This window comes from Centroberyx gerrardi, chromosome 9 (genome assembly GCF_048128805.1).
Source record: "Centroberyx gerrardi isolate f3 chromosome 9, fCenGer3.hap1.cur.20231027, whole genome shotgun sequence".
Taxonomy (NCBI): domain Eukaryota; kingdom Metazoa; phylum Chordata; class Actinopteri; order Beryciformes; family Berycidae; genus Centroberyx; species Centroberyx gerrardi.
This window is the reverse complement of record NC_136005.1, coordinates 17712031-17739595: the sequence shown is the minus strand read 5'-3', so window position 1 is coordinate 17739595 and position 27565 is coordinate 17712031. Positions and strand designations below refer to the sequence as shown.

Sequence of the window (27565 nt, the reverse complement as noted above, 5' to 3'; positions counted from 1 at the left end):
GACTATACTGTTTGTCATGTTATGAACAGCTCTTTTAGCATTTATTTCACTGTACTCACACTTTATAGCCGTCTCTCACAATGGACTTGTTCAAATTCTTGAGCTGTAGCAGATGTAGTAGGAGAGATTGTGAAGTGGAGTCACATCTGCAGTAAAGTGAGACAGAGACATACGCTGTTAGACATTAACAGGGACGGAGCGGGCCACCCATGTAAACACCAACAGTCTACTCACAATAACCCAAGTTGGATCTGGGTGGGTTCGCTCACAGGCGTCAGCTCTTTCATGTATGCCATCTCCTCCGACTCCTCCGCCCTACTGGAGGAATGACAAAACAGTGAGTAAACAGACTGTTTTTTGTTTTGCACTCTCAAAATAAAAGATACACATGAAAATTCTCCTAGAGGAGACTAGAGGGTGTCTTGCCTGATTGCTTCAATACAAGAACAAGATACTGACGCTGCCTAAGCGATGGGATCAAATCCTGCTGAAAACAACAGGATACAAATACTGCAACTATATCTTGTTATTCAAAGTGCTAAGTGGCACAAAACCCCATTACAATGCTGGTCCAGTGCGCCGCCACTAGGCGGCGCAGGTGCTCCAGAGAGCGGGGTGTTTATGTTTTGGGACGTTCCTGACATTGTTAGGGCGGACCTCCTCTCACCTTCTGCCCCAGGCCTCAAAGACCCCGCTGTCTGTGGCCAGAGCGTCCTCTGACACGCCTGCAGACACTCGCCTGGCCCTCCTGCCGCTTCTGTTGGCGCTGTTGCACCGCAGAGTCACTCCTGCAGAGAAAAACATTTGGTCCTGTATTATTATGTATCACTGCAGTTTGTCCAGAGCCGTCGTCAGACTGTTTCCCCCGGACAGCGACTCCCTAGGCATAAAGAGCAGATTCCTTCACTTGCCTGTGGAGGTGAAAGCCCCCTGAGTGCCGCCGTCTCTGTGACTCTTGTTCTCCAGTTGATGCGCGGCGGCGGGGCCGCCTGCCTCCTCGCTACCCGGCAAGGCGGCGTGCGACGCGGGTTGCGACTGGACCCGCAGGCCCTCCAGCAGGCCGCGGCCGGCCAGCTCCATGTACTCCTCTGTCATCTGGGTGAGGGGGCAGTCCTGAGGGGCGGAGTGGTAGGGCGTGTCCATGGGAGAGCTGGGCGGCGACAGGGAGGAGAGCGAGGAGCGGGAGGAGAGGGAGGCCAGGGACTGTGGGGTGTCGTGAGAGCGCTTGGCTTTGCTCTGGGTCAGGGGGTCGGCGGGGAATACGGGACAGTCTCTGGACAGGGCCTCCGGGGGCAGCAGGTAGCGCAGGTGGGGGTCGTGGGGGTCGCCACCCCCCTCGTGACGCTCGTACTGGGGCAGACCGTAGATGTCGCTGAAGCTGATGGAGCTGAGGGAGCCTCGGCTGGACGCCAGCGAGCCCCGACTGGAGGCCAGCGAGCCGCGGCTGCTGCTGGACGACACCGTCAGAGAACTGGCTGACAGGCTGGGAAGAGGAGAAGCAAAGAAGAGAGGAAGACAATAAAGAGATGTAATAAATAATCTGATAAAGAAGCATTACAATAAGGTGAGATCAGAACGAGAGCGTGCCGCACCTCTTGAGCTGGGAGTGAAGGTAGGTGGTGATGCGCGTCGCCTCCTCCAGCTGCCTGAGCAGAACATTCCTCTTCTCCTGCTGCAGGATCCTGTCAGCAGCAACACAGTGATGCACAACTAATTAGATACAGGGAAGTTCGGTTCTCAGTTTTAAATCACAAGTCACGCCTAAAGCTGTTGTAAAATACCCCAATAAAACCTGCTACTGGATAGCAGTAAATATTAATGCACTAACCGCAAATCACCTCATACTTAGGCTTATGTGTCACTTAGCAACCACGCTGTTCATCTGCTGATTAAGAACTATATTGCTTATTTATATCCCTCATTATTATTTGTCTATTTGTATGTACATGTTATGAAGTTTGAAAAATTATAAATTAAAAAAAAAGAATTATATTGCTTGGCAGAGAAATAACATTCCATTATTATTATTTCATTATTACACGTTAAAAATAAACAATGTTTAAGTTTATTATTATAACAATGGTGCATGACAACTGCAACAACTGCTTTGCATCAATGCCTCTTAGCTAAAATCACTGTAAACCGCAGCCTGTCGTGGCTTATTGCTTAAGTAAAGTAATCACTCAGTTACCTTCTAGCTCTCCACAGACAGACAGGCAGCTAAATTGCACTGCAATATGTGTGGTCTATCCTGACAACCAAACCAATCATGGATACATCTCTCCCTCTTTGGATTTCTGTTCCACTGTAGTGTGCAGCAGCCAGCGGGTTCATATCAGTGAGCATAGTACCTTCATCTTACAGGCCAAACAGGGCTATGAGGGCGCCCATATACCCCTCTGATTTCAAGGGAATAACTGCAAAACTAACAGATAACCTGATAGTGAGCACACAGTAAGACATTGTGTGGCTTCACATGTAAAAAGGAAGAGTCATTTCAGTTATTTTCTCTTGATTAGCTTACTTTACACATAGCATGGGGAAGCAGCATGGCACATATCCATGCAGTAAATTATTCACATGTTGAAAAAATGGTAACACACTGATCAACACTATAGTTCGGCCTTACTTCTTCTGTCTCATGTCTAAATTAGTTTGTTCCAATATTAAATCAAGGCTGCTGCTCATTTCCACAGTGCTGGTTTGCAGGTAATCCCATACATGCAGGAATGGGAAGAGATACACCCAGTAAAGGAAAACAATAAAGTTATCACAGTAACTTTCAGTCTGCCTCAGCATAGACTATTACCAGCTTTAACAGTTCAGTGTGACAGGTCGTCATACTCGCCTCTGATTGGCTCCCTGGCTCTGGGAGTTGTGGGCCCTCTGCACCTCCTCCTCCAGCCTGCTGCGCTCTTCCTCCAGCTGCAGCAGGGTCTCCGCAGGGTGCTGCTGCTTGCTGACCAGGATAATCTCCTGCAGGAGCGCCTCCTTCTCACGCAGAAGCTGCAGGAAGTCGCGGTCCCGGTCCGCCTCGGCCCGACCCGACCAGCTCTCACTGTCCAGCTGTGCTAGCTGGTGCTGTATACTCTGCACCCTAAGAGAGCAAGCAGTCCCTGTTAGCATATTTTAAATTCCTCTGTATACCTGGGACTGGGTCAATCTTGGATACAGCTGACAGATTTATAGTCAGAGGCGGACAAGTGCATGCTACAACCGCTTTGGTTACTACAGAAACTCTTTGTTGTAGTAAACAACATCTTTGTTGTAGCTATGCCACAATCAAGGCTGTCAGCCTTTGTAGAAAAATTGTTTGAATGCTAGAGGAAATGGTTTAGTGCGGTTATGTGACTGGGAGGGTTAACTGAATAAGACAACACCTGAAAATACTCTTCTGGGATGGATCAAGTCCGTGTCACCTCAACAGTGAGCTCTCATGTCCAAGTATCATCCTCCTCCTTCCCCTTATACCTGTTACCTCTCTCTTGGCTCCAATCGGACACTTTACTGTCAATACACTATGCTGTCATCTGCACTGTTAACAACAACAGCTTTGCTCCGTTTCTAATGCTCATAACTTCTTTATATTAGAGTAGACTACAAATTAAGGTTGGACAAAGAAAAGAAAAAAAAAATCATAAGCTGTCTATGTTCAGCTTTAAAAGTTACATGTTTCTTTGGGGAAAATAGGTTTGTGATAAAACTGCATATCTTATTGGCTCCATATGCAAGATAATATGATATTGGCTCCATTGACATAAAAAAACATGATTTTGACTTGAAAAATAATCAGTATTGTCAACTAATTGTGACTAGCCACTAGTACTTTAGACGTTTTTAACTGTACACTTGTTGTTTTCTTACTCCAACTCAAGTAAATTCCTACAGTAGACGGCTACTTTTTACTGCTATTTGGATAAGAGGTTATTGAGGTAATGTTACCTGTACTGAAGTACAGATTTTGTGTACTTTGCACAACTGTTTATAGCAATATGGCAAGATTACCTCTAAGTAAGGCCTCATATTTGAGCCTCGCAGACACCGCATGCTGGGACTATAATGACAGCATTCAGCCTGGTAATTTCTACCTGGGCTTGACTGGTGCATCAGCCAGCAGCCTTACAGGTGTGTTCCCCGGGACGTTATTCAGACGCAGTGAAGGGGGAGCTCACAGACCGAGTCTTTAGCTCGAATGAAATAACTGTGTTTATGTGTGTTGGATTTCAGACCGGGTGACTCAGTGACAGAGCATGCAAGTTTCCACAGGTCTCCCCTCTCTCACTCTCCCTCTCTCCCTCCTCCCCGTCCCTCCCTGATGTCATGGTTGGCACTGCTGTTGCTGGGTCACCACAGCAACATGAATCTTGTAAAAAAGACTGCATGGAGCCAGTGTAATAACACGGTGACTCTTGCTGCTTCAGCTATCATCACCGCCGCTGCTTCAGCTGGGACACACGCTGTCCGAGGCGCTGCATCTCCATCGTTACATAACCTGCAGCCTCATGACATACCTGTGCAGAGTTCATAAGCACCTATTTAAAAAATAAGTGATAATTTTGCCAATGCATCATTTAGCCTGTACTATAGACTGAGCAGGGATATATTTAACACACAGCATATGTTAAACCACCTTGCGGAGAAGCAGGGTATGCACTGAGGTAGGCAGCAGGCAGGGTGCTCTCTCTCTCTCTCCCTCTCTCTCTCTCTCTCCCCCTCTCTACATACACAAAGGCAGCACACAGTCAGCAGCACGGCCAGCGAAGAATGTGACCACCCAGCTCATTCCGCTGGCCAGACATCGCTCAGCAGCCTCGGCCACCGGGCACAAATACTATTCATAACACATCGTCCCACTGGAGGACTGGCAGAGCCGGGGAACAAGAGCAGGCTGACATGGCCGGTGAGTCAGTGCTGCATGCCGGTGCGTCATAGTACTACGACTGATAAATAAGAAACACCCGAGAATACTTACTTTTTCTTGGCTTCCTCGTACTGCCAGTTGAGTTTAACTTTGTCCACCAATTGCGAGGAATCTTGGGAACCATACTTTAAGAAAACGAGAGAAAAAGAAGATTAAAAGTGAGTTAAAAAAAAGAAAGAATCACGCACAGAGACAATGTAGATTCAAGACCAAAGCTGTGCTCCAATAAAAATAAAACCGCCTCCTCTAACAAGTGAATCCCTAAATACAACCAACTGATACAGGCTGAGCTGTACAGTAACGCTTATTAGCAGAATATTAGCAGTCATCTAAAATCTATGAGGGGGAGTATAAAAGGGCAGATAGGAGGGAGATCCTTGCAATGTAAATCAGATTATTTAGACATCATTCCTCTGGTGGGGGGGGGGGGGGGGGGGGGGGTCTGTTGTCCCTACCTCTCCCATGATGTCAGTCTGACAGCCAGTGTCACAGTACTGCTGCAGATTACACGAGTCACCCACGGTTCCAGTGCTGTTCACCACCTCGTTCGCCGAGTCGCCGATAGACAAGCTGCTCTGGAAGTTCACCGTCAGCTTAGCCAGGCTCTGTACGATGCAACGGTGATTAGATTACTAGACTGACTGAATTATTATCAGTATTACATTGGAGGGAAAACAAGGTGAGATGAAGCAGTACAAAGCATTAACAACGTAAACAGACTCCAGTGCTTCTTGGTTATCAAGCTTCTCAGAATAACTCCTAGTGATCACACCTAAAGGAAAAATCTCACTCTCTTGAGGTTTTCATGAATAATAAATTGTACCCAAGTTGATCTTACTGTTAAAATCTTTGTTATAGTAAGTTATAGTAAGGTTTTTGGTCAGATCATCAGCCTGATTATTTGATTTTTAAGAAATAGTTCATTTATGTAGCATAAGAAATGCTAAATTTCCCTGTTTATCTTCTAAGCAATCGACAGTGAAATTCTGTAATTGAAGCTGTAGTTCCTTGTTGGTGTGCATCTGATTTCATACAGTCTAGCTCTTTCTCAAGGTAATATATTCCACTACAGGAAACTGTAACAAGACTATTGGGCGCAAATATGTAGCTATATGATTTTTTATCCAACGTTTGCTGTATTCCATCTTCAGATTTATGCCTGGGTGCATTCTAGTTGTTGTAGGCATGCTTGCTTGATGCTATGCACAGTACTGTAATGTCAAAACTCTCTTTTTAAAGTGCACCATTTACACTCCTTTGAACATTTCTTCAGTTTAAAAAATCATACCAGTTTAAAGTGCGTATTTTGGCATCTTATTATACATCATGTGCTCCTGTGTTCATACCCATGCAAGTTTCTTTCTAAAGTTTCCTGACTCCTGTATGTGCACACAAATAGTGGGTGACATTGCTAGGAAATCTGTCTTTGAATATGCAAAAAAGACAATGAGAAGCACCAGAACAGTAGAGGTTAACAGACACTAGAGGTCAGCATAGAATATTTCAACAAAACGATCTGAAGAGTTAAGTCCTCTGGTGGTGATCAGTGTTTTTCTTTACCTGGATGAGGTCCTGCCTCTCTTTCTCGCCTGTGCTGATCGCCTTCTTGATGCTGCGCAGCTCATTGAAGATGGCCTGAGCCTCATCCAGCTTGTAGTTTGTCTGACTGCAGGACATTTTCCTGTCAATCCTGTAACACAGAAACACACAGCAACAGTTCAACATGTCTGCTTCAGCTTTAAGTCCAAACCTGGTGTCTGACCTACAGTATTTTAAAGGATAAGCCTTGCAGACAAAAAAACACACATTTTCCAGCATTCTCATCAGGGTTGGGGACAATATTGGAATTAAATAGTAGCTCTATTATTTCACACCAGGGGTTTTTCTATGATTCAAAGCTCAACTTTGCTACAGCAGTTCAGGAAAACAGCAAGCCTTTCTGCAATGTCTCCCTTGTTTCTGTGTGGGAAATGTGTGGGCACTGGTGAAAAGTGTGTCAATGGATGAAATTGTTATGATGTGGTGTTAACAAGCGCTTTGTTAAAACTATTTATTGTACTAAAATTGCAATGATTTGTGAAAATTATTATTTGCCACATTTCTGTGGCAAATGAAGAGAAGTGGTAGAAATTGGAAGCCTTTGCAATATTTGTAGATAAGTGTTTTTTTCTGAAAAAAAATAAAATAATAATCTTCAGATTCCAAAACTTTCCACTCAGACGGGCCATCTGAACGCTAGAATTTGCCCGCTGGGCATTAAAATACACACAATCACCCAATTATAGTTTGCACAAAAATCCAGCCCGCCCATTTTACACACCTAATTATAAAGACTCAAATTAGGAATGACATCTCTCATTCCTCACCAGAAACAGGGTGGTGCTGCTTTATATTGGAAAACATCTCGGTGGAAAGTCACGAAAAGAAAAGTCATCAGCAGGACATTTGAAGTATGTCTGTTTTGTGTGGGAGGTAAAAATACTCCTGAAGCACTCAGGAGGTTTCTTTGGACTGCGGTTGAAAGACTTTGGTAAGTAATGTGGATAGGAACACATACGGCGGGCTAGAGTAAACGCTTATCTCTGTCCGTTTCAACACGCTGAGATATTGTCTCAGCGTTTAAAGGCCTCATCATTTGGGGAGTGAAATATGAGCGATCTCACTCCGGACCCTCAGTATCAAGTGCCAGCTCTCTCTACGGACGCAGTTACAAATCAAACTACATCCAGATACCATTTGATTTATGTCTGCAGCAAATAACCTTAATGAAAACATTGTAATTGGCTCATTTGAAGTGAATCCCCCTGTCCTGGTGGCGGGATGGCTGGCTGGCTGTGCCTCCTCCATCACTGGGCCTGGCACGTGGCCCCGCGCTCACCGCAGCCCGCTTCCTTCACTCTCCTTCAACAGCAGGTACTGTTCATCCACGGACCCTGCCTCTTCCTCCCCAAACAAGCGCTGCTTTGTTCCCCCCACCCCATTGGCAGGGCCTGGGAGTTTATATGCTTAGCAAAAAAGAAAAAAAAAAAAAAACCAAAACGTGCCACTACCCACCCCTCGGTGCCTGTAGTGAACCCCCCACCCTGCGTACTGTACAGCGGCACACACACTGGGTAAAAGAGTAAACAGCTTTTTCAAAATAGATTGAATAGCTATTATTCTCTTCACGTACAATGTGTTTTACGTCGATTAGGTCCTTAATACCGCATCACCAATCTGAAGAAAACTGCTTTCTTTTGAGACGTTGGCACAGAAACCGAGTAAGCGTATTTTCTCTGGGAGCAGTTGAGGAGATAAGCCATGATGGATTGGGATACAGATGAGCTGAGGAGATACCTAGACTCAAAACTGTCCAAAATAGATAAATCTAACTCCTGAATCCTCTGCTTTTAGTTGAGCAGCGCCGATTAGGGGGGGATTTCCACGTCAGAAGCTGTTTGTTTGGTTTATCTGATGCGACATGGCATGGGGAACAATTAGCTATATTGCTGACAACAGCTGAGATTGAAAAACAACAGCCGAAGGGTCCGTCCTGGCCTCAACCCTACTGGGCAAAACCAGTCCAGAAGAAACAATAGGACGCACACACACCACACACACATATACATAAACACACACACACAAAAAAAGATTCTCAAGAGGAGGATGCATCCATGTTTTCTGCAAGCTGTGTATTCTCCCGGCTATTCTGGGAATCACTCGAGTTGTGTATTATCTAAGAGATAAGGGCTGTTGCCAGGACTCAGGAAGTGCGGAGGAATTTGCTGCCAGATATCTCTGTGTTTTTGAAACTGCTCTCAGCCCCCCCCCCTTCCCCCTTTCCCCCCCTCCCTCTCCACGGAGCAACTTCCTCTCCAGGCTGAGCCTTGGCTCCCTGCACTCCACTGGTGCATCCTCTTCCTGAGGTGGAGTCCCCTTTTCCATCGAAACTCTCTCCATTTGCCTTTCTCAAACGCTCTCTTTCTCTCTGAGAGGTGGAGCTTCTATTTCGAACATGAAATTTGGAACCGCTCAGAAATGTTCCCAGCACAAAAAACGTAACTATGTATATGCATTTAAAAAGCCACACAAACTAACAGCATTACACGGTTATTTAACAAACAAAATGGTAAAGAACAGTATCTCCTTAGTTCGTGGAAAAGCCTCTCAGTTTCTATATGGGTAAAAGAGCTTTTTGCCCCCAAATCTTTTAAATGTCACTGATTTGCTGCTTCACTGAACTGAATAATATCTAAATAACATCATTAAATCACATCAAACTGTAGCTGAGAACCATGTGAACTATTTTTAAGGGATGTAGTGTTTTCCTTAGCATTTTGAATAAGAAAACCAACTAAAACCACATTCAGTATTAGTCCAGTGTCAAGAACAGCTGCTATGTAATCACTCCCCGGAGTTATGTATAGCAGAGGGTTGGAAATTTCCCATGTGATTAACTGTAAGGGAAATCTGTGTCACTGTGGAATATGAATGAACACAGGGAGACATGGGGAGAGGCTTCAGAATGTGAGGATCAGCTAAACTGTAAGAATAGAAGGAAGAAAAACAGAGAGCTTACGTTAAGTTGAAGATAAAGAACGAGAACCAGAGAATAAAACTATCTGAGAGAGGGAGAAGGCCTGTGAGCGGGCCCAGGGGTGGGGGTGTAGGAAGGAGAAGGGTGGCCATGGGAGGAAGGGCGGGCCTGGGGCCCTGAAGCGGACACAGAGGGAGAGGAACACTCACTCCTGCAGGGTCTCCACTCCCATTTCCTTATACTGGAGCTCCTGCTTCATCTGGGCCAGCTCCTGTTTGAGTCTGGAGAGCTGCGGACACAGGGCCGAACTCCGGGTTAGCATGGCACACAATGGGCTTCTCTCACCACCAGCAGCAGCCAAACTGCTTAGTCATGACTATTCAGATAGAGGAATGCTCAACTGTGTTTATACAAAAGACACATGTGTGTATACATGTGTGCGCACACACACACACACACTCAGGTTTTTCTTGCCTGACAAAGTGTCTGATTAGAGTTTAGTTTTAGACAAATATTAAAAATCAGGATATCTGTTACTGATGTAGCACAACTTACTATAGCTGTGTAAAACATGACCGAAAAAGATTTTGGTGTAATAATGTAAAACAATAATTTTCCCAACATTATATAGAAATGTACAGAAACAAAAATGATAAGCAATGACATTTTTAATGGAAACGTCACTGTCCATTGCCATAGCTCTAGGCTTTGCTGATTAGATCAAATTGTCACCTTTAGGTCTATTAGTAAGCCCATGTTAGGGTGTTTCTGCTTATGACCAATCTATATTTAGACTATAATTCAGTGGCAGCACTCTTCATAATAAGTCACCATAAGATCAGAAGGGACCACAATCATATTCTGTCATATAACCCTCCCTCCCTCCCACACACAAAAAGGTGAACACCAATTCTTCTCAATTCTGAATTTTAGGATCAACTCTGACTCAGATTTTTGCACTTAACAACAATATTTAAGGAAGGAAATCTAGTTATAAATATTACCTTTAACTGTGATTCTTAAAGTAACTATGACGTGAGCCTATTCATCTTTTTAACACAGCACTTTAGGTTGAAACATGCTTAATCAAGCAAACACACTCTTCTCATATGACTGAGCAGAGAGAAATGTCTAACTTGGCCCTCTGAGTCAGTGACCTAGCCTCTACGTGACCCTATGATGATGATGATCTCATCCTCATCCTCATCCTCTCGAGGCCCCTGGCCAGAGCCACAGTATCCTGTAGGGGCCACACCCCGAGCCCCTTCTGCCCAGAAGGGCCCCTCACCCCGGCTGGGTGCAGCCCATTGTTCTCCTCTGATAACGACTTACCCGCTCTCGCCTACAAGCTATTTCCACTTTGATTTGGTCAGGGTCATATTTTGCATTTGAGGACGAGCCAGAGAGCGCTGTGAACAAGAAAAGGAGAGAGAGAGAGAGAGAGAGAGAGAGAGAGAGAGAGAGAGAGAGAGAGAGAGAGAGAGAGAGAGAGAGAGAGAGAGAAGCAGTTAGTTAACATTTGAGACTTGTGTGTTTTCTGACAGACTTTCACCACATCACAGGAGGAGGCGGAGAGGGATCCAGTGTCCTCTGCAGGTGAAGCAGAGGCGTGGAGGATTCCCCCAGTCCTGACTCTCTGTGGATGGCTGCTAGACGCTGTGTGTTTGACAGCTGACTGGGGCTAAAGGGTAAACTGGGTGGAGATGGTAAAGGTAGGGAGGGGTGAACCAGATTGGAGGAGGGTGAGAGGAAGAGAGAGAAGGGGGATGGGGCTTTGGAAGGTGAAACCCCACCAGATCCTGACAAGGACGCCCAGAATACGGCATGTTCAGGCCAGGCGCTTTTTCTGATAAATAGGTCAGCAGAGGGGAGGGTTGGCATGAGGGTATACGCTTTAGCAAAAACACGAAAGAATGGGACTTTGATTGATACATATTCCCCATTAGTGAAGTGAGTCTGAGGTGAGCCGGTCTTACTGCTGGTGAGGGAGCGGCTGTCCTCCTCGGAGAGCTCGTGGAAGAGCCACATCTCCTTCTGGGCCAGCTCCAGACGCTGCTGCTTCACCAGGTACATCTCCTTCTTGGCGTTGAGGGCCTCCTGGGCCACCACCAGGTACTCCTTCAGCATGCGCTCCTGCTCCTGCCGCCATTGTGTCCGCGGGTTCTCAATCTGGGTTGTCTCTGACAGCGGCACACAACAATATCGCCTATTAAAGATCCTGTGCAATGATTTCACCTCAGGAAAAGTTTGATGTTGATTTCAAACACAATGAATATCATCAGAGCTTGTAGGACTGAGTGAAAGCCGAACCTTCCACTGCAGACAATATTTATATCCAGTGTTGGAACTTTGGCACCCAGCAACAATGGAGGCACAGAGATTTTGTCTAGTTTGGCAAGTAGCTGGCAGGCTATTGTCTGACAGACTATGGCAGTGGTTCTCAGCGTGGGGTCCGGGGGCCACCAGGGATCCTTGAGGGAGTTTCAGGGGTCCCCAGCAAGTTAATGAATTGTTAAACTTCACCATTAGACAATTAGAGAATGTAGAAGAATGACTATTTTGATCATAGTTTCACTGTTATCTCTCTACCTACAATACAGATAGACTGGAATTCTGGACAAAATCATATCTGACAATAAAAAATATTCTCAGATTTGGGTTTGAGAGACAACATCTCATCAAATGGGGGTCCGGGGCCCAAACGTGGACAAAATTAGGCGTCCTTGATATGAAAAAGGTTGAGAACCACTGCACTATGGGACACCTGATTAACTATGCACACTGTCAACCAATCAGCGCATTCATCAAAGCCTGGGTCTAGGTGACATCATTTACACCAGGAAGTAGATTGGAATTGTAAATCTGATTCTGTTGACAACCAGAGGGAAAGTTTTTCAAAGAGCGTTAGTCAAATTTAAAATTTCTTGCTGACAGTTACAGTGATTTGGATAACTTGACATTAACAGGTAATTTATTATTATACCATGAAATTGAGAAATGCAATTCTCACTGCACTGGACCTTTAAGCAAAGGATCCTATTGCCAACTGTCATAATGTTGATCAAAAACATCAGAAGGTCCTGCAACAGTTTCTTCAAGAGTGCTGAATATGTTGTATTGATGTTCAACTGTCATAGATGCCAATCATGTGACATGCATGTGTAAAAGCTGCTCAGTTCATGAGATCACGTCTGAGAAGACCAAGGGCACAGGATGTATGGAGCCGGTATGCTGGACCCCTTCCCTCCACACTTCCTTTTTACAAATAAATGTTTTCCAAAGTCACGGATAAATGTTGTGCTGCTCACAATGATCAAATGTGATCCATGTCAAGAGCGCTCCATTCCAAATAGCCAGTGTAACTCTGAGATAATCTACTATTAGCACTGAATTTAATTTATCAATCTCTTTCTCCTCTCAACCTGACAATCAATATCTACTAACTTGTAAAACAACGGTGAAGAAAACAATGCTGAGTCGTCTCCATATAGGATATAAGATGATGTGGTGAGTCAGAGTCTGATCTGGTTGCTGCTTGGTTTAACTGCGGCTTGCTGTATCAAAAGATTTTGTCAAAAAGAAATTACGCAAGGCCAAAACAGGCAAATCGGTCAGAGAGCAAACAAATTCCAGAGCTTCCATCCATTCTCGGATTGGGCAAGACCGACAAGGCTGACACCTCCATTGATCAGGCTACATGTATGTTATTCAGTATCCTTGTTCATGCCATGAGCTGGACGATTCATACCATTCATAGAGATTTTGTTTTCACACAACATTGGGGTTAGAGAGGAAGGGGATGTACTCACTGTTGATGTGGTCGATGTAGTAAACTCCCACCTGCTGGTCGTAAACCACCTCCCACCCTAGAGGCAGTTCATCTCCAACGCAGTCGGCGAACGTCAGGGGTTTGGTAATCCTGCAAGGATTTAGACCATTTACTGCAACAGTAATACCAAGGAATACACATAAATGCTTCATGATACCATGGTTTTTGTTTTTTGAAATCATAGCACATTCAAAAACATTTAAAGAAGTTACCGTGTTCTTAAATGATTAATACAAACAAATATTTATGCACTTCTATGACAGACTATGAACCATCTTTGCTGGTTGATCCTCTCTTCCACTAATTTCTTTCATACTCGACTGCCTCACCGGGTAGAAAATGAGATGCTAATGTTTAGGCTTTGCTTGGTTTGATTAGAATGAAAGATTTTCTCTGACACACACACGTTGCAGGCCAGAGTTTCTTCACATCACAAGAATACCTTAAGTCATCTGAAACACCTTTCCCTCCCACAAAAAACAGTAGCTTCTTACGACTTGGAAACTGCAGTAGTCAATAATGTGATTGATCTTTTTTTATTTCAATGTTTTTTTTGTGCCTCCCACCCCCGAAGAACTTTAGCCGTTCTTGATGGAAAAAAAACAAAAACATTGAAGCCGTAAAAAAGGGATAAAGGAATATAGATACAAATCCAATAAATAAAACACGTTGAAGAATAGAGATGCAGCATATTCATCATGCTAATCCAGAGCTCCTATTGGCTAGAAGGAATTCTTCCTATGTTGACTATTGGCAGGTTTACATATTTACAAACGTTCAGTCCAGAGCTCCATGGAAAAGGAGCAGATCAGTTCAGATGAGTGGAAAACCAAAGCTTCGATAGCTCTGTGGGCCACTGAAGAGAAGTGGAGAAGGTGACAAAGTCTTAGACTTGGCGATGCAGCCTTACTGAATTCTGAATTAATGACTGGAGACTTCCACAAGAGATTTTACCTACTAAAAACCTCATTTAGTGAAGCCTGACTTGAAAGGAGTTTTGACATTTCCATTAACAAGTGGTGCTGATGGCTGAGTGTCACAGGAAAAACTTCTTTATTCACAAAGAAAAAAGGAGGTAGAAGAAGAAATATAAACCAGGGTATAGCGTGGGGACTTTTCGATGCAAAATCATACGTACAAACCTATAGTTGTTGTTTTAAAGGAGAGCAGGCAGTCCTCTCACTTTCAGGGATTCACTCCTAGGCCAGTGGGGGAATCTGTGCAGCTCACAGAGGATTTAACCACTGAACTATCTCTGGACACGCTGACCTACGGTTTTAAAAATGTCACAACACGCTGGCTGTGACTTCTTTAGTAAATCAATCTAAACTCATGTGCTCAGATTCCAGCAAAAGTCTGTTTCAATTTAAACTCAGTCACACCAGTCAGAGCAACCTCACATCTAGTTAGCCGGACAAATGGACAAACAGATCTCTGTAACAGAGATATAAAATGACTAAAATAATGTAAGATAAATGCATTATTTATCTTACATTTTGAAACCTACCATTCAGTTTCCTGACAGTTTATAGAATCGTCAAGTCTGAAAAAACTGGATGGGCAAAGGAACTAACCTAATGCTGTAGTAGGCAAGCCTTATGTTTTATTCCTCTTAACAAATGACACAAAATATCACTCCTAATAAATAAATAACGCAACAAAACTGTCATAACTTTCTTTTGGTCAGTTTGTTTTGCTTTGAGGGATGAAAAACGATGAACCATACAGTACGTCTCATTGCACTGCAGTGCCCGTCTTAAAACTAGTATGACAATTGAGCTTGCACACCTGTCATTTATTTGACAGGAAGCTTACACACAACCCATGCATTTCACTGGAGAGCATTACCAAATCTGGGTCTCTCATCTCTGACACTGAGATTCACAGTCATACTGACAGATAGGAGAGTTTCATAAATTGATGAAACAAGTTTCTTAACAATATTTTAAAGCTTGAATTTGCAGTGATTACAATCATGGCAACAATGCTGATGTGGGCCCCTAATGCTTTGGTCCCTAGCACCATGAGCTGTGGCAGGCTGTACCAGTGACCATGATAGTGTAGGGTTAATTAAATTAAGCTCATACACAGCTGATACATAACTTAGACAACCTACTGCTTAACTATGCTGATCTCCTCTTTCAGACAAGAAGTTAAAATCTGAATGTCAAAACCCTGGCTGTCCCTCAGGCTCTGAAATGAATGATTATAGGAAATTCCCAAACACTGATGAGTTGTGAACCAGTAGGTTTCCATAATCTAAATGTTTTGATGACAGTAATGCATATAGTAGCTGACTGATTACCATCAATCAGTCTAGACAAAAGGTCCTGGGACAGTGACCCCTTCCACCACAGTATACCCACAATGCAGACAGTGCATGAGGCCTCGTCCTGGATAGGTATGCATACAATGAAGGGACTGCCAGAGAGAGTAGCTGAGGCATCTCCGCCACATTCCAGAGGAGAGAGACACAGAGACTCTGCTCTCTCCCTGCACACTTTATACAGCCAGTGTATAAGCCAAGTTCACAATACCTTACTTCCTTTTGTTTCAGAGAAATGGTTTTCAGACCAACTGACTTGCTCTAGCATTGCCAACACATGCTGATGATTTGAAAATCATGGAGAAGGAAAAACAAAGGCACTCCACCTCTATCAAAAAAATAAAAATGCCTTTATGAGGGTGGCATACCAACAAGGAAATCTAAAAACATATTAGCCACCATTTTTAGCTTAGTGTCTTCATCAGAGTGTGCTACCACTGATGATTTATTCTGATGATATCTTCTTATTGGTGCATGCCTATGCTATTTGGGTGGACTGAAAGGAATCCTAGTTCATGATTAATCACAAAGACTAAACTAAAATTCATAAACAATGCCTTTAAGTTCAATGAACTCCCTCTGCTTTTTGCAGTTTTGAGTAACCTTACAGGTTCAGAGGCAGTCTGTGTGGGTGATGTGCACCTTGCACAAAAAAATAAGTGCATGTCAGTCTTGTAGGCGACAGAGAGCTGAGTGGCTGCTGTGACAAAGCCCTGCATAATCCTAAATGCTGACTATACAGAGCGCTGATAACAATATATATCACACAGAATACAAATTAAACTTTACCCCAAAGAGCTATCATTACACCCCTCCTTTATTATTTATGCCAAGGCTTTGGCTTCAGGCCTACAACCACAACTCCAGAGATTCAGGTCAAATGTCACATTTTCAATCAACAATGAGGACGTGCATGTGCTTGTCCCTTGTAGTTTGTTTTGATAGAGACACACGCAGAGTTAAACACGTAGCCACTTTTTAGCTAACTGTACAAGTGTATTACAGAGAGTTACTGCACTAAGCACGTGGAGTGTGATCTTATAAGAGCCATTTGCATGTAGGCAAACACAAGGACAATGCAAACACAAGCACACTCCTCACCTGCTCCTGCTTAAAGTGTTTGTGAAAGGTAAACACTAACTGGACTTGTAAATACTTACAGGACATTCAGACAGAACAGTCTTCCTGTGTTTGCTGTACATAATGGTTTAAGAAGAAACTAAAGCAAGAAAAATCAGAAGCAACAATTAGGATTATTAGGAAAGAAAATTAAGCCATAAGGAGAATAGGTGCTTAGCTCCCATATATTTTGGAGTGGGTCACAGCGGCCATGAAAACAGAGGGCAACAACACAAGAGGCTTTGGAAAGCCATGTGACGTCAGTGGGGAGTAGAGGAAGTTTAGTGCTGAACTGCCCTCCTTTCCCCCAGAGAGAGAGAGAGAGAGAGGGAAAAAAAAACGTCCACTCTCACAGATCTGAATCAGAGAATATCTGAATGTTTAGTTTGTTACGCAGTCTTGTGACAGCAGCCTCTATTTTGCCAAGTCATGTCTTGGTCTTGGGAGACTTTGTAACCGCTAGACAGCACAGCATGCTCATACAGAGGAGACTGCATGGCAAGAGCAAGAGAGAAGCACTCTGACGACATGATATGACCCATATATTCAGAGGAGCACTACGACAAAATATGGTAGACTTGTACAAACGTATTTAGGATATCAACATTTTTTCTGGACTACCACATGGGACCCTTTAAATAGTATCAATAACCAATCCAAAGAGTAATAGTACAGAATGTGTGACACGTCCTTCATAAGGCCTGGGTCTCTTTTTTCCATGGCGGCAGAGTCCATCTGTGTCAGACAGTCACGGGAATAGCAAAAGTTCATCAGTGTTTATCAATGTGGCAACTGCTGTGGGCAAGTGAGTGTAAATGCTTTCATGTTTTTTTCCATTATTTTGTTTCTCTTTTTGTGGCCTGTGCTGCTCAGACACCATATCACTAAAGCTAAGGAGGTGAAGTTAAGTGACCTACATCTAGCTAGCCAATATACCTCCTTTATTTTTTCCTAAAATTGCTAGGCAGTAATGGTTAAGTGGTGCAATACGCTGAAATTCCTGACATTGTATAATACAATGCTACAGACCTAGATAAACATATATACACATGCATATGTGTGATGCATTGGAACATTTATTCCAACAAAATTTGTAAAATAAAATGTTTCTCCAGCTCTCACAGAACCAGATCAGCTCACACCTCATTATAACCTATAACCTATTCTACACAACTCAAAAACAAGCCAATTTTATAGAGTAGAGTAGGGATGAAGAATTTAGAAAGCCTGCCCATGTAGCTCTCAAACCCTTGACACCTCGTCCCAAATGACCACAAAAAATGATTTGGCCTTGGGTATTTTAGCTACTATGGATATCCACCAAGTTAAAGTGTATGCACTTTTACAGCATTCATTAACTGTCATTTATACCAAACGAAACATACAGAATTCAGTGCATCACTCAAAAAAACCCCAAAAGAATTATGCAGGACCACATGTACAGTAGTCTGCATTGGAGCCACTATGGGTCTGTACAGGTTCTGTACTTGTTGCTTTAATACACTGCAGACTGTCTGTCACCCAGTGAGACATTACTGCCAATAGGAGAGGCCTAATGGTTTTAAGCTGCCCAGAAATACCACCAACAGCAAAAGAAAGAGGTTATTAATATGGGTCATAGCATTGTTCTAAAAAGAATTACACTCTCTAGGATCCTAGGCACAGGCCCACATTAAGCCTACAATCTTAGCTGAAATAGAAAATGAGAAAGAGTGACAGAATGACAAACATTTTCAGCTGTGAGTGGAATGGGAAGGACTTGCTTCAGGGCCTGGTAGTGTCTGACAACTTAGCAGCAAAATATATTTAGTTGTCAAAGACATTTGCTAATTCTAGAGTAATCTGTGCTGTCTTTGGTTGTCCCAGAGGATATTTCTATCTGCAGCAGCCCCCTTTGCCTGGCGACGGGGCGCTGCATGGGAAAGGCATGTGAAACTGGAGTCTGGGCTACTGGACCTCGTCTGGCCATCCCCGCAGCTCCTCAGGCTTTGGTCCTCATCTACAACAAAAGCCAGAGCAGCATTCCTACTGCAAATTAAGATGCGCCAAACAACGGCCTCTGCATTCCCCCAATGCTCCCCTAAAAATAATATTCCTTGTTACATTTAATTATGGAACCCAAGAGGCAGTGTTTTAATGCTTTGGATTTGGGTTACTATTCTCCAGCTTGACCACAATGAGCGCACCAACCGCTCTTAGACTTGATTGCCACATGTTTTTAGGCAGCTAATAAAATTGAAAGGCGCTCTTGCCGCTGCCGTCTTTCATACAATTCAATCAGGTCAGATTGAATTTAACCACATTTAGTTCATTATTCCACCAACTGTGTTCATTTAGACAAGTTGTCGCCATAGCAAAGTGCGGTCTCCCCAGTGTGGGAGTTCATATGGGACATGTTTGCCACCGATGTTTCACTGTGATGTCTGACTTAACCAAACAGTAGTCTGCTGAAACAAACTGAGTCTGGAGAGTCAAAACACAACCACAGCATAAACCTTTAAGGGCAGAATTCAATAAAGCAGGAGCAAATCAGACATCCGATCCAGTTTAGCAAGCTCTTATACCTCAACGTCCGATTCAAAAAGAAACTGCAACGACAAACTTGTCCAACCACTGAAAGTATGAGCCTTTTATCATCTCAGTGAGCCAACTGTTGAGGTCTAGAAATAAGAATTGAGGCTTGACCTCTGGATGACAAGCATTGCATATGTGACCAGAAAAACAACAAATGTGATGACACCAACACAATGTCATAGATGGACATGAGGCGATAACAGAAAATTCTATATGTTCCCGTTTTAACTCTAATATGCACCACAAATAACACCTGCTTTCATTCTCATACCACTCCTCTGCTGGCGCTTCTCTAGAGGGGGCTAACAGACAGCCTCAGTAAAAAAAGGCCACAAGTGTCGGTCTAAAAATTCCAGTCTAAGTTAAAAAAGAAACGTGAAAACAACTTTGGGAGGAATGTCATTTATGTCCACCCTCTCCGAGCGACTGGTGCAGCATTTCAGAGCAAGGCCTAAAGCAGCTGGCCACAGCAGACAGACAGACACCCACTCCTCCCATTATGTCCAGAATCTTATGGAAATAGGTCTACTATAAGTAGATAGCATCTGACATCTCTGTCTCAGTACACATTTAGATGGTGTCTGGACACATGGGAAGGGCCCGTCTTACTGGCAGCGGAGCAGAGTGTCAGAGTGTCAGAGTGGGGTCGAGTGTGACAGCAGACGGGAAAAACTGATGATAAAACTGCTGTAACCGCCATGGGACTTCCAAAAAGTAGAAGTCGCTGAAGGCACGCACATCCAAGTTCACACAGATCCCAGACTAATGAAAAAGACATTGAAGTTCATGGGATCAGTGCAGTGTGCAGACTCTAGGTATTTTTCAATTTCCAAAAAGTAGAACATAACGGTCAACATACATATGTAGAAAAATAGACAAAGTATGACAAGCTATAGTGTAGATGAGAGAAACATACAGAGGCTACTTTAATAACATCCTTTATGCGGATTACAAATACAGTTCATTATAGATTACTGAATCTTTCCTGTTTGTTTGAATAAGGATTGCGCAGATATGAGAAGAACAAAAACAACAAAAAAACAATGGCGATCCACAGCTCTAAATTGGTCCAGTGAGTTTGGCATGTCCTGTTTAGGTAGCATTCTTCACATAAGACACATTACGAATGAGCAAATGAGCATGCTAAACCTCTTGGCTTACTGTAGGTGCCTGTAACATAGTTTAAGACCATCAACACACACACACACACACACACACACACACACACACACACAGAGCCTCAGAATTGGTGCAAAGCAATATCTAACCAACAACAAAAATGTAGGCTACTTGTTTTTTGTTGTTGTAATTCATTTAAATACAAAAGGTACTCAGTTGAAATTTTTTTTCCCTCTGAAAACTATACAACAAGGTAGGCAAGGTAGCCTGGTGTTAAAATGTAGGCCGCCTGCAGACGGCTTTCAGTGGGCCACCACTAATTGCTGAAGAAGACTGAACTTCCAGAACAAGGACTGGAGTGAAAGCTAAAGGCAAACACATTGTCTGCTCGTGAAAAAGAACACAGAAAACACACAGGCAAAATGACACCGGATGAAACAATGGCATGTTCGTCACCTCCCCCCACCAAAAGACAAAAAAGAGCCATCATAATGAAAACACTGGGGGAAGCAAAATAGCAGGGTTCAGCGCATGTGAATAACCTTTCGGCGCTGGAAACACAGCTCACCCTTTCCAGAATAATTGAATTTGGTGTGCTTTGTGACCAAGTATAAAGGCCTCCCTTTGCGAAGCGGCAGGCCGGCCGTGGCTGTTGCATAACAGAGCTAATAAAGGAGGCCTACAGGGCCCAGGATGGAGAGGAGGAGGCAGACACGTGGGAACTGCCTCTGTTCTGCTGCTTTGTCTGGGGCCGCTAGCAAGCAGAGCCCCTGGGCATTAGTGTAGGCATGCCTGACATAACGCTCATTCCACAGCAACAAAAAAGCCCCACAAGACTGCTCAGCTTATCTGCAGGAGCTGGCAGGGTCGGCCCCAGAGCTGCTCAAGGTATCCACCGTCCTTAAAGACATGAGCTCCAATATGTGCTGCACATCAGTGACACAACGCCAGGGAATTCATTTAACAGTTTGCTTAGTCCAACTTCTTTACCTGACCATGATGTAGCTGTATTAAAATGATTCTGCAAACATCATCATTACAACCATAAACAAAGCCAATCAATACCCAAGCTTACATACATAACATGGTACGGCTGCCTAATAAAAAACTGGATTTGCACAGTTACAAATCCTCCGTCAATACCTGAGCTTACTCAAAAGGGCAGGGTTAAAAAGGGCACGGCTTCATCATCAAATAAAGAGCAGGAGTTTGGGCGGTGTGGTATCGTACCAAACTAAAAACAAGAGTCTGCTCTTGTTTTTAAAGAGTCAACAGTAACAAGACTCTGCTTAGAGCAAGCCATGTGCCCAGAGATGCTCCACAGGTTTCCCAGGTGTGTGTGCGGTGCATTCACACACTGATCTAATTTTTCACTACAAGCTGTCATCCAACCTGCGCGGCTCCGTCCAGAGCTCCTGCTGCCGGCCGGCCGGCCTGCTGGCAGCGGGCGCTGCAGAGGTCCGACGCAGCAGAGGGCACACAGCTGAACCTTGGCTGGCGGACAACTCAGTTACAGCGCATCATGATCATCACTGCCCATTATGTTTCAGCTGAATGACTCTTGTGTTTTGCGGGTTATAATTCATCGCTGACAGGGATTTCTGCGGGTCAGCGGACTTGAGGCCGATAGACATCAGACGATTCGGGGCTAAACACGGGTCTTTTCAGAAGTTTCAGTACAGTTTCACTATGCTTTTGCTTTGAGCGTCAGGAGTTCAAGAGGAGCTTATGAGACCTCTGGCTTCAGACATTGATCATATCTTACTCATGTTGTGTGTTTGATCCTGGCTTGTGACCTATGTTGTCACCCCCCCCACCCCACCTCCCCACCCACATCTGTCACATTACTCTCCACTATAAACTACCATGGTCTGACCAATAAAGGACTATTTGATATATGTATATTTGCAAGATAAAATTCCCATTTCCCGATTTATCCACTGAAACAGACTTTTTGTAATCACAGCATGCCATTTCCCTGCACTGCTCACTCAAATTCAGCTTTTTAGGAAAAACTGGGATGACAAGAGGTTCTGAGGGCTGATGTTTTCCATTTGAACAATCCTTATTTATTTTGAATCTCTCAACTTCTGCTAATATTAAGCCCATATACAAATTTAGGCTACTGTCAGCCGTTAATATCAGTGTCCGATATATCTGTCTGGCCTGAGTAAGCTGCCCATAAAAACTAATACTAATAATATCGCCATATAACCATGATGTTAAATAAAATTCTTCATCAGCGTTGCTGCTAGGCGGATCTCTTCACCGCTGACTGACTGGAATGAGTGTAAGTATTCAGGTATCACTGCTCTCGGCCCAAACCTTACCACATTATAAAGGGCCTCAGTTCATTTTTCTGACTCCCTGTGCCAAATCTGCACTGCAACACAGGAGGAATCTGGTCACAATCATTTAGGATTTCCAAAGTCTTTTAGTGTGTGCCTAGTTTAACTAGTCATCTTTGCATTATCCCATGTAATAAATCGTCAGACGCACTTTTAACCTGTAACTCATGATAATGGACTACAATATCGCTTGATACCAGACTATGATCCACAAATCACCAGCCTCTGATTTTAGGTGAACTTGGAGAGCAGTTGTCGAACCGGTCCTTAAGAGGAGAACAGAACAAGGGGAAACTGATATTCGTATCAACACATTAATCTCTCAGAAAATCTCTGGCTCTTGCCATCCACGTAATGCGTAAATGGCATGCAAACATCATGTCTATTTTCTTGTAGCTGAAGGAAGAACTAGATTTTTTAAGAGCAGCATGATTGACTGAACTAACTTGACACCTTTTTCTGCCTGTTGCATGTTAGTAAAAAGTCAGTGTTAGTGCTATATAGTGACAAAATACATAACAAATCTTGGACAATCAGTATCAGACGGTGACCAAAGACATTTCTCTAAGCTAGATAGCCGGCCATAGCTGTATAAACCAGTGAGCAGCACCTGCATGTACTGCATTTTGTTTTCAGGGGCTGAAAAAGCACCACAGAAAACATTCTTCAGTCATGCAAACACAAACCCCCTTGAGTTTCCCCCCCAACACTGATGACTATAAGATCTTGTGAGACTCCTATCAGCTTTACATAACAATGGTTAATCAACTTGTTGGGAGGAGGGGGCCTTCAAGTAGATCAGGTTTTTCTTATCTAGATTCTATGCAGCTACTTCATTCCTTCTGCTGAAACGGATTACAAGAAATCTGGCTGAAGTTGTATGCAGTATGCAGTTATGAGCTGCTTACTCCCCTGTCTTTTTAAACAAAGTTAAACAAACAGAGAAAGAAATTCATACTAAGACTCATTAAACCCCAGTGTTTCCAGCGACAGTGCTGTTTTTGTGGGGTTATTGTGAACTTCTGCCTCTCTCTCATAATACAACACAGTTTAAATACTCTCTATAATTCCCCGTAATCTCCTGAAGTCTGCTTTGAATGCCTGATTGAGCCTGTTTCTGGGTTGGTGAAATCCCAGTCCCCACAAAAGCACATCCTTGCAGCTTTCCCAGTGGCCCAACTAGCATTCCTTACATATTTTCACAAGGATTTCTGGGAGTTGGAGTTTAAATGCGCCCTCTCCCTTGCAACTCCTGCTTTTCAGTGTGTACTTTATTCTCAATCCAAATGAAAGAAATTAAGTATTATTTTGGGATGAAAACCAATATATCCAGTAGGCTATAGAGCTCTACTTGATACATGTATCTTTGTGGGTGTCCCTGTATGTAAAGGAAATGGGATTTAAAATAACAATAACAACTCTCTATTAGATGTGTGAACCAGGAATGTTCATCTCATCGGATGTCAGAAATGTACTGACCTTACTGATGAATTTGAATAAAAAAGGTTTGTTACAGACATCAAGTTTCCTACCCCATCAAGAGGAAGATGAGATTACTGGACACTCAGGTGACCTGGACTGACAGGGCTCGTCTGTTGTTCAGTGACACTAGAGGGGTTGGATGTTTGATCCTGACCTGACTGCTGTTTGAATATATAATTGTCTGAGCATTTAATCACACGCCATTCAACTACTTTGACCATTTTCAGCAGTACTGTCCAACTCCCCTGAAACATAACAAACCCGAAAGGCTGCACTGCTTTCTAATTCCATGTCAATGCGACAAAACCTGTCAGACTTGTGGTCTCTGTAAAGACAGACAGCAGCTGAAAAGAAGTGATTTAAAAAGCAAGCCTTCCTCGTGCACAGTGGGTAATCATGGGTGTTTACATCCCGTGTTTGCATGGTAACTTCTTCAAGAGGTGTGGAGGCCAATTTGCTGCCAAACCTCAGCTGATTGATCGTTCACGGCTACAATATCCACCACAGCGCGTGGCATCGTTGTACCAAATTAAAGTATCCGGAGGAAAACATATCGCCCTGGCCAAAAAACCCCCAAAACAAAACAAAACACAACTGCCATCACTTGTCGTCTTCGTCGTCGTCCCCCCCCTCCCGCCCTTGCATCTTCCTGGGGAAGGCAGTTACAGGGGGGGGACTTGTTGAATTAATCTCACTTTTGGGATATCCCAACACTCACAAAGCCTTTCGCCTACCTATCTCTGGGGTCAATCCACGAAGTTTGCCGGGTGTTGTGGTCGATAAAAAACACTCTGCCATCGTAGTCCCGGGCTTCCTCCCAGCCCGCGGGCAGCGGCAGCTCCGAGCTCTCTCTCCGCTTACCGCCGCTGACCCACGGCATAGCGTCGGGATGGTGAGGGGGTTGTAGCCAGACCCCCCTGCCCTGTTTTCCCCCGAAAACTTGATCTTCACAGCATTACAAACTCTCCCTCAACGCACTTGTGGGCGCAAAAAAACACAAAACTTCCACCGAGCTTCGCAGCCGAAACAATCCCGCTTGAGATACATCCACTTTTTTCCTCCCAAAAAACTATCGCTGTGCTCTCACGGTCCTCGGTCCTCCATGTTCGCCTCCTCCACCATATTTCATTCCTCCGTGTCCATATTCGGGCAGGGGAGATTTGCATAAACGGTCGGACGTACGACTGAACGATCCTCTCCGTCCAATAGGGGAACTGGTGTCAGAGCCGCTGCGAGGATTATATCTGAATCGACTGAGTTTCATCAAAGTTTTACTAAAGAAATGTAATACTATTTCAGTTTGCAGCTTTACTAAACAGCAACGGCACCGAGAGCAACAACGATAAAAGAAACCGCAGTAACAGCAACAATAACAAACAGTAATGTTTAGTTTAGCTCTTCCAAACTAGATAAGCGTGGCCTCCCAACAAGTTGGTAACTATCCCTAACAATTTTTATTATTTAAAAAAAGGGCAATCATACAGACTATCAACTACTACTTCTCAAAATCCAGTGCATTTAGGCCATGATTGTTAATGTAAAACCTGCCCGTGGTTTGTTGTTGACTGCTGGGTTTTTTCAGTGGTACCACAGCGCCACCTTATGTCTTGAATAGATACTTCAGGGACAAACCTGACCTGTCAGTCTGTTGTTGGTCCAGAGGTGATGCTCACGATGCTCTAACTAAAGGGAGGGCAACTTCCACAGACAGATATCCTCCTTTACATTGTCAGAAAACAAGGTACAGAGTTGTTGTACTTTACAAAAAGGCAAAAGCCTTGTACCTTGTTTTCTCAGAGAGTACAAGGTTTGATGACACTTTGACCGTTGTATTATCAAGAACATGTCACCGTCTGGGTCTTTATTCTTCCATCGATGCAACCAGCTTAAAATGTACATTTTAGGCATCTAGCTGATGCTCTTGTCCACAGTGACTTACAGTGAGAGCAATAGTAGAATAAGCTTCAGTTCCTACATCACCGAAATTACCAATGGTAAGGAGTGCAAGGGTCATAGCTGTAGCGTCCTGACAATATTCCTATGGCCACTGAATGATCATATCAGAGAACAGTGGTAGAAAAGGTATAAATAGGAGCTAAAGAGAGAGGTAGAGTGAGAGTTTTGGAGAGTAATTGGAGTAAGTGGAGGAGAGGGGAGATGTTTTTTTTTTTTTTTTACATGTCTATAGGCCTATGACTATAGATTTGTGTTTGTGTTTGTAGGATATGTACCATGTGTTTGTGTGTGAGTGAGTGTTTGGGGGGGCTTCAAGAGGAGGTAGATTCAGTTCTAGACCATTTGTGGAATTAAAGGGACATTAAATAATCTAGGGCCTTTATCGACCTCTATTGGCGAGTAGCAGGAATTGCAACAACATTGATAGTACTTACTGTATGTCCTCCTACACAAGTCTCTAGCACAGGAGAAGGAGGTTTGAAGTGTCTTGAAAGGGGGAAGAGGAGGAGTTTTCGCTCCAAAACAGAAGGTTATTATCAATCTAAGAATGCCAAGTTGACATTTGGGTCCTTGTGAAGAACGTTCTTCCCAAGTTGTCTTGGAGAGAGTGAACTTCTCAAAAACTCGAGGGCAGATAATACATCTTTAAAGTTAGAGATCTACGGCTCTGTACTGTAGACTATATTGCGTTGTTTGGACATGTGTCATTCTCGCAATGAATCTTGGGGCTTCCCATTTGTTCCTGTCAGCCAAGTCTCCATCCGATGTATCTTCAATTGGCAAGTAAACTTCTGGGGTCTTTATCCGTCCGCTCTGTCCTCAGTGTTTTTTGTTTTGGAATCATACAACGCACAAGAACACACAAGAAGGCATGTTAAGAAAGACCCAGTGAGTTCGGACCCGAAAGTGAATTTTGAAAGCCACAAATCTCAGCACCAGAAGTAATCACTGAGTTATTGATCAACAGCCCTATAAAAAAAAACCCAGTAGATATATTGTGGTCATTTTGTGTCATGGCAGTAAAAATCTGATTTATTGCCCCTTTAAGATCATCCCAAAAATATTTATGTGTCTAGTTTTTGTCTGATGTCTAATAGAGTTACATAAGTCAGCAGTCATCTCTTGGTAAGCAATTACCTGGGGTGATAATTGATGGAGTCGTGCAGTGAGTGCGGTACCAGTCCACCATTTTTTGTGGGGCAGGGTGGGTTGATGCCTGGTGACGCCACTGGTTGCATTCCTTCTGTTGCAGTCTGACGTCAGTGCAGCGGGTTGTGTGTGTATGGTGCGTGCACGTGTGCAGCCAGGCAGCGTGGAGTCACTGCCAAGACATCAGTCCGGTCAGCTGAGCATTTTGTTCCCCAGAGGAGGAAGG

General features: G+C 43.7%; 1 protein-coding gene across 2 annotated transcripts in view; it reads right to left on the bottom strand.

Moving 5' to 3' along the window:
• wwc3 (WWC family member 3) overlaps window positions 1–25348 on the bottom strand; it is a 30757-nt gene extending 5409 nt beyond the window's left edge. The window contains exons 1-14 of one of the 2 annotated variants that reach the window (XM_078285749.1): window positions 24969–25348; window positions 13247–13356; window positions 11414–11617; window positions 10770–10846; window positions 9647–9726; window positions 6482–6611; window positions 5377–5526; window positions 4973–5046; window positions 2849–3097; window positions 1593–1682; window positions 912–1483; window positions 668–788; window positions 235–318; window positions 60–146 (exon numbers count right to left, since the gene is read on the bottom strand). In XM_078285749.1, the coding sequence (XP_078141875.1) occupies window positions 60–146; window positions 235–318; window positions 668–788; window positions 912–1483; window positions 1593–1682; window positions 2849–3097; window positions 4973–5046; window positions 5377–5526; window positions 6482–6611; window positions 9647–9726; window positions 10770–10846; window positions 11414–11617; window positions 13247–13356; window positions 24969–25114 (2174 nt within the window). In that variant the 5' untranslated portion in view covers window positions 25115–25348. The remainder of the gene's footprint in view (window positions 1–59; window positions 147–234; window positions 319–667; window positions 789–911; window positions 1484–1592; window positions 1683–2848; window positions 3098–4972; window positions 5047–5376; window positions 5527–6481; window positions 6612–9646; window positions 9727–10769; window positions 10847–11413; window positions 11618–13246; window positions 13357–24968) is intronic. The other variant, XM_078285750.1, reaches the window with a different exon arrangement.
• Between the last annotated feature and the right edge of the window lie 2217 nt (window positions 25349–27565).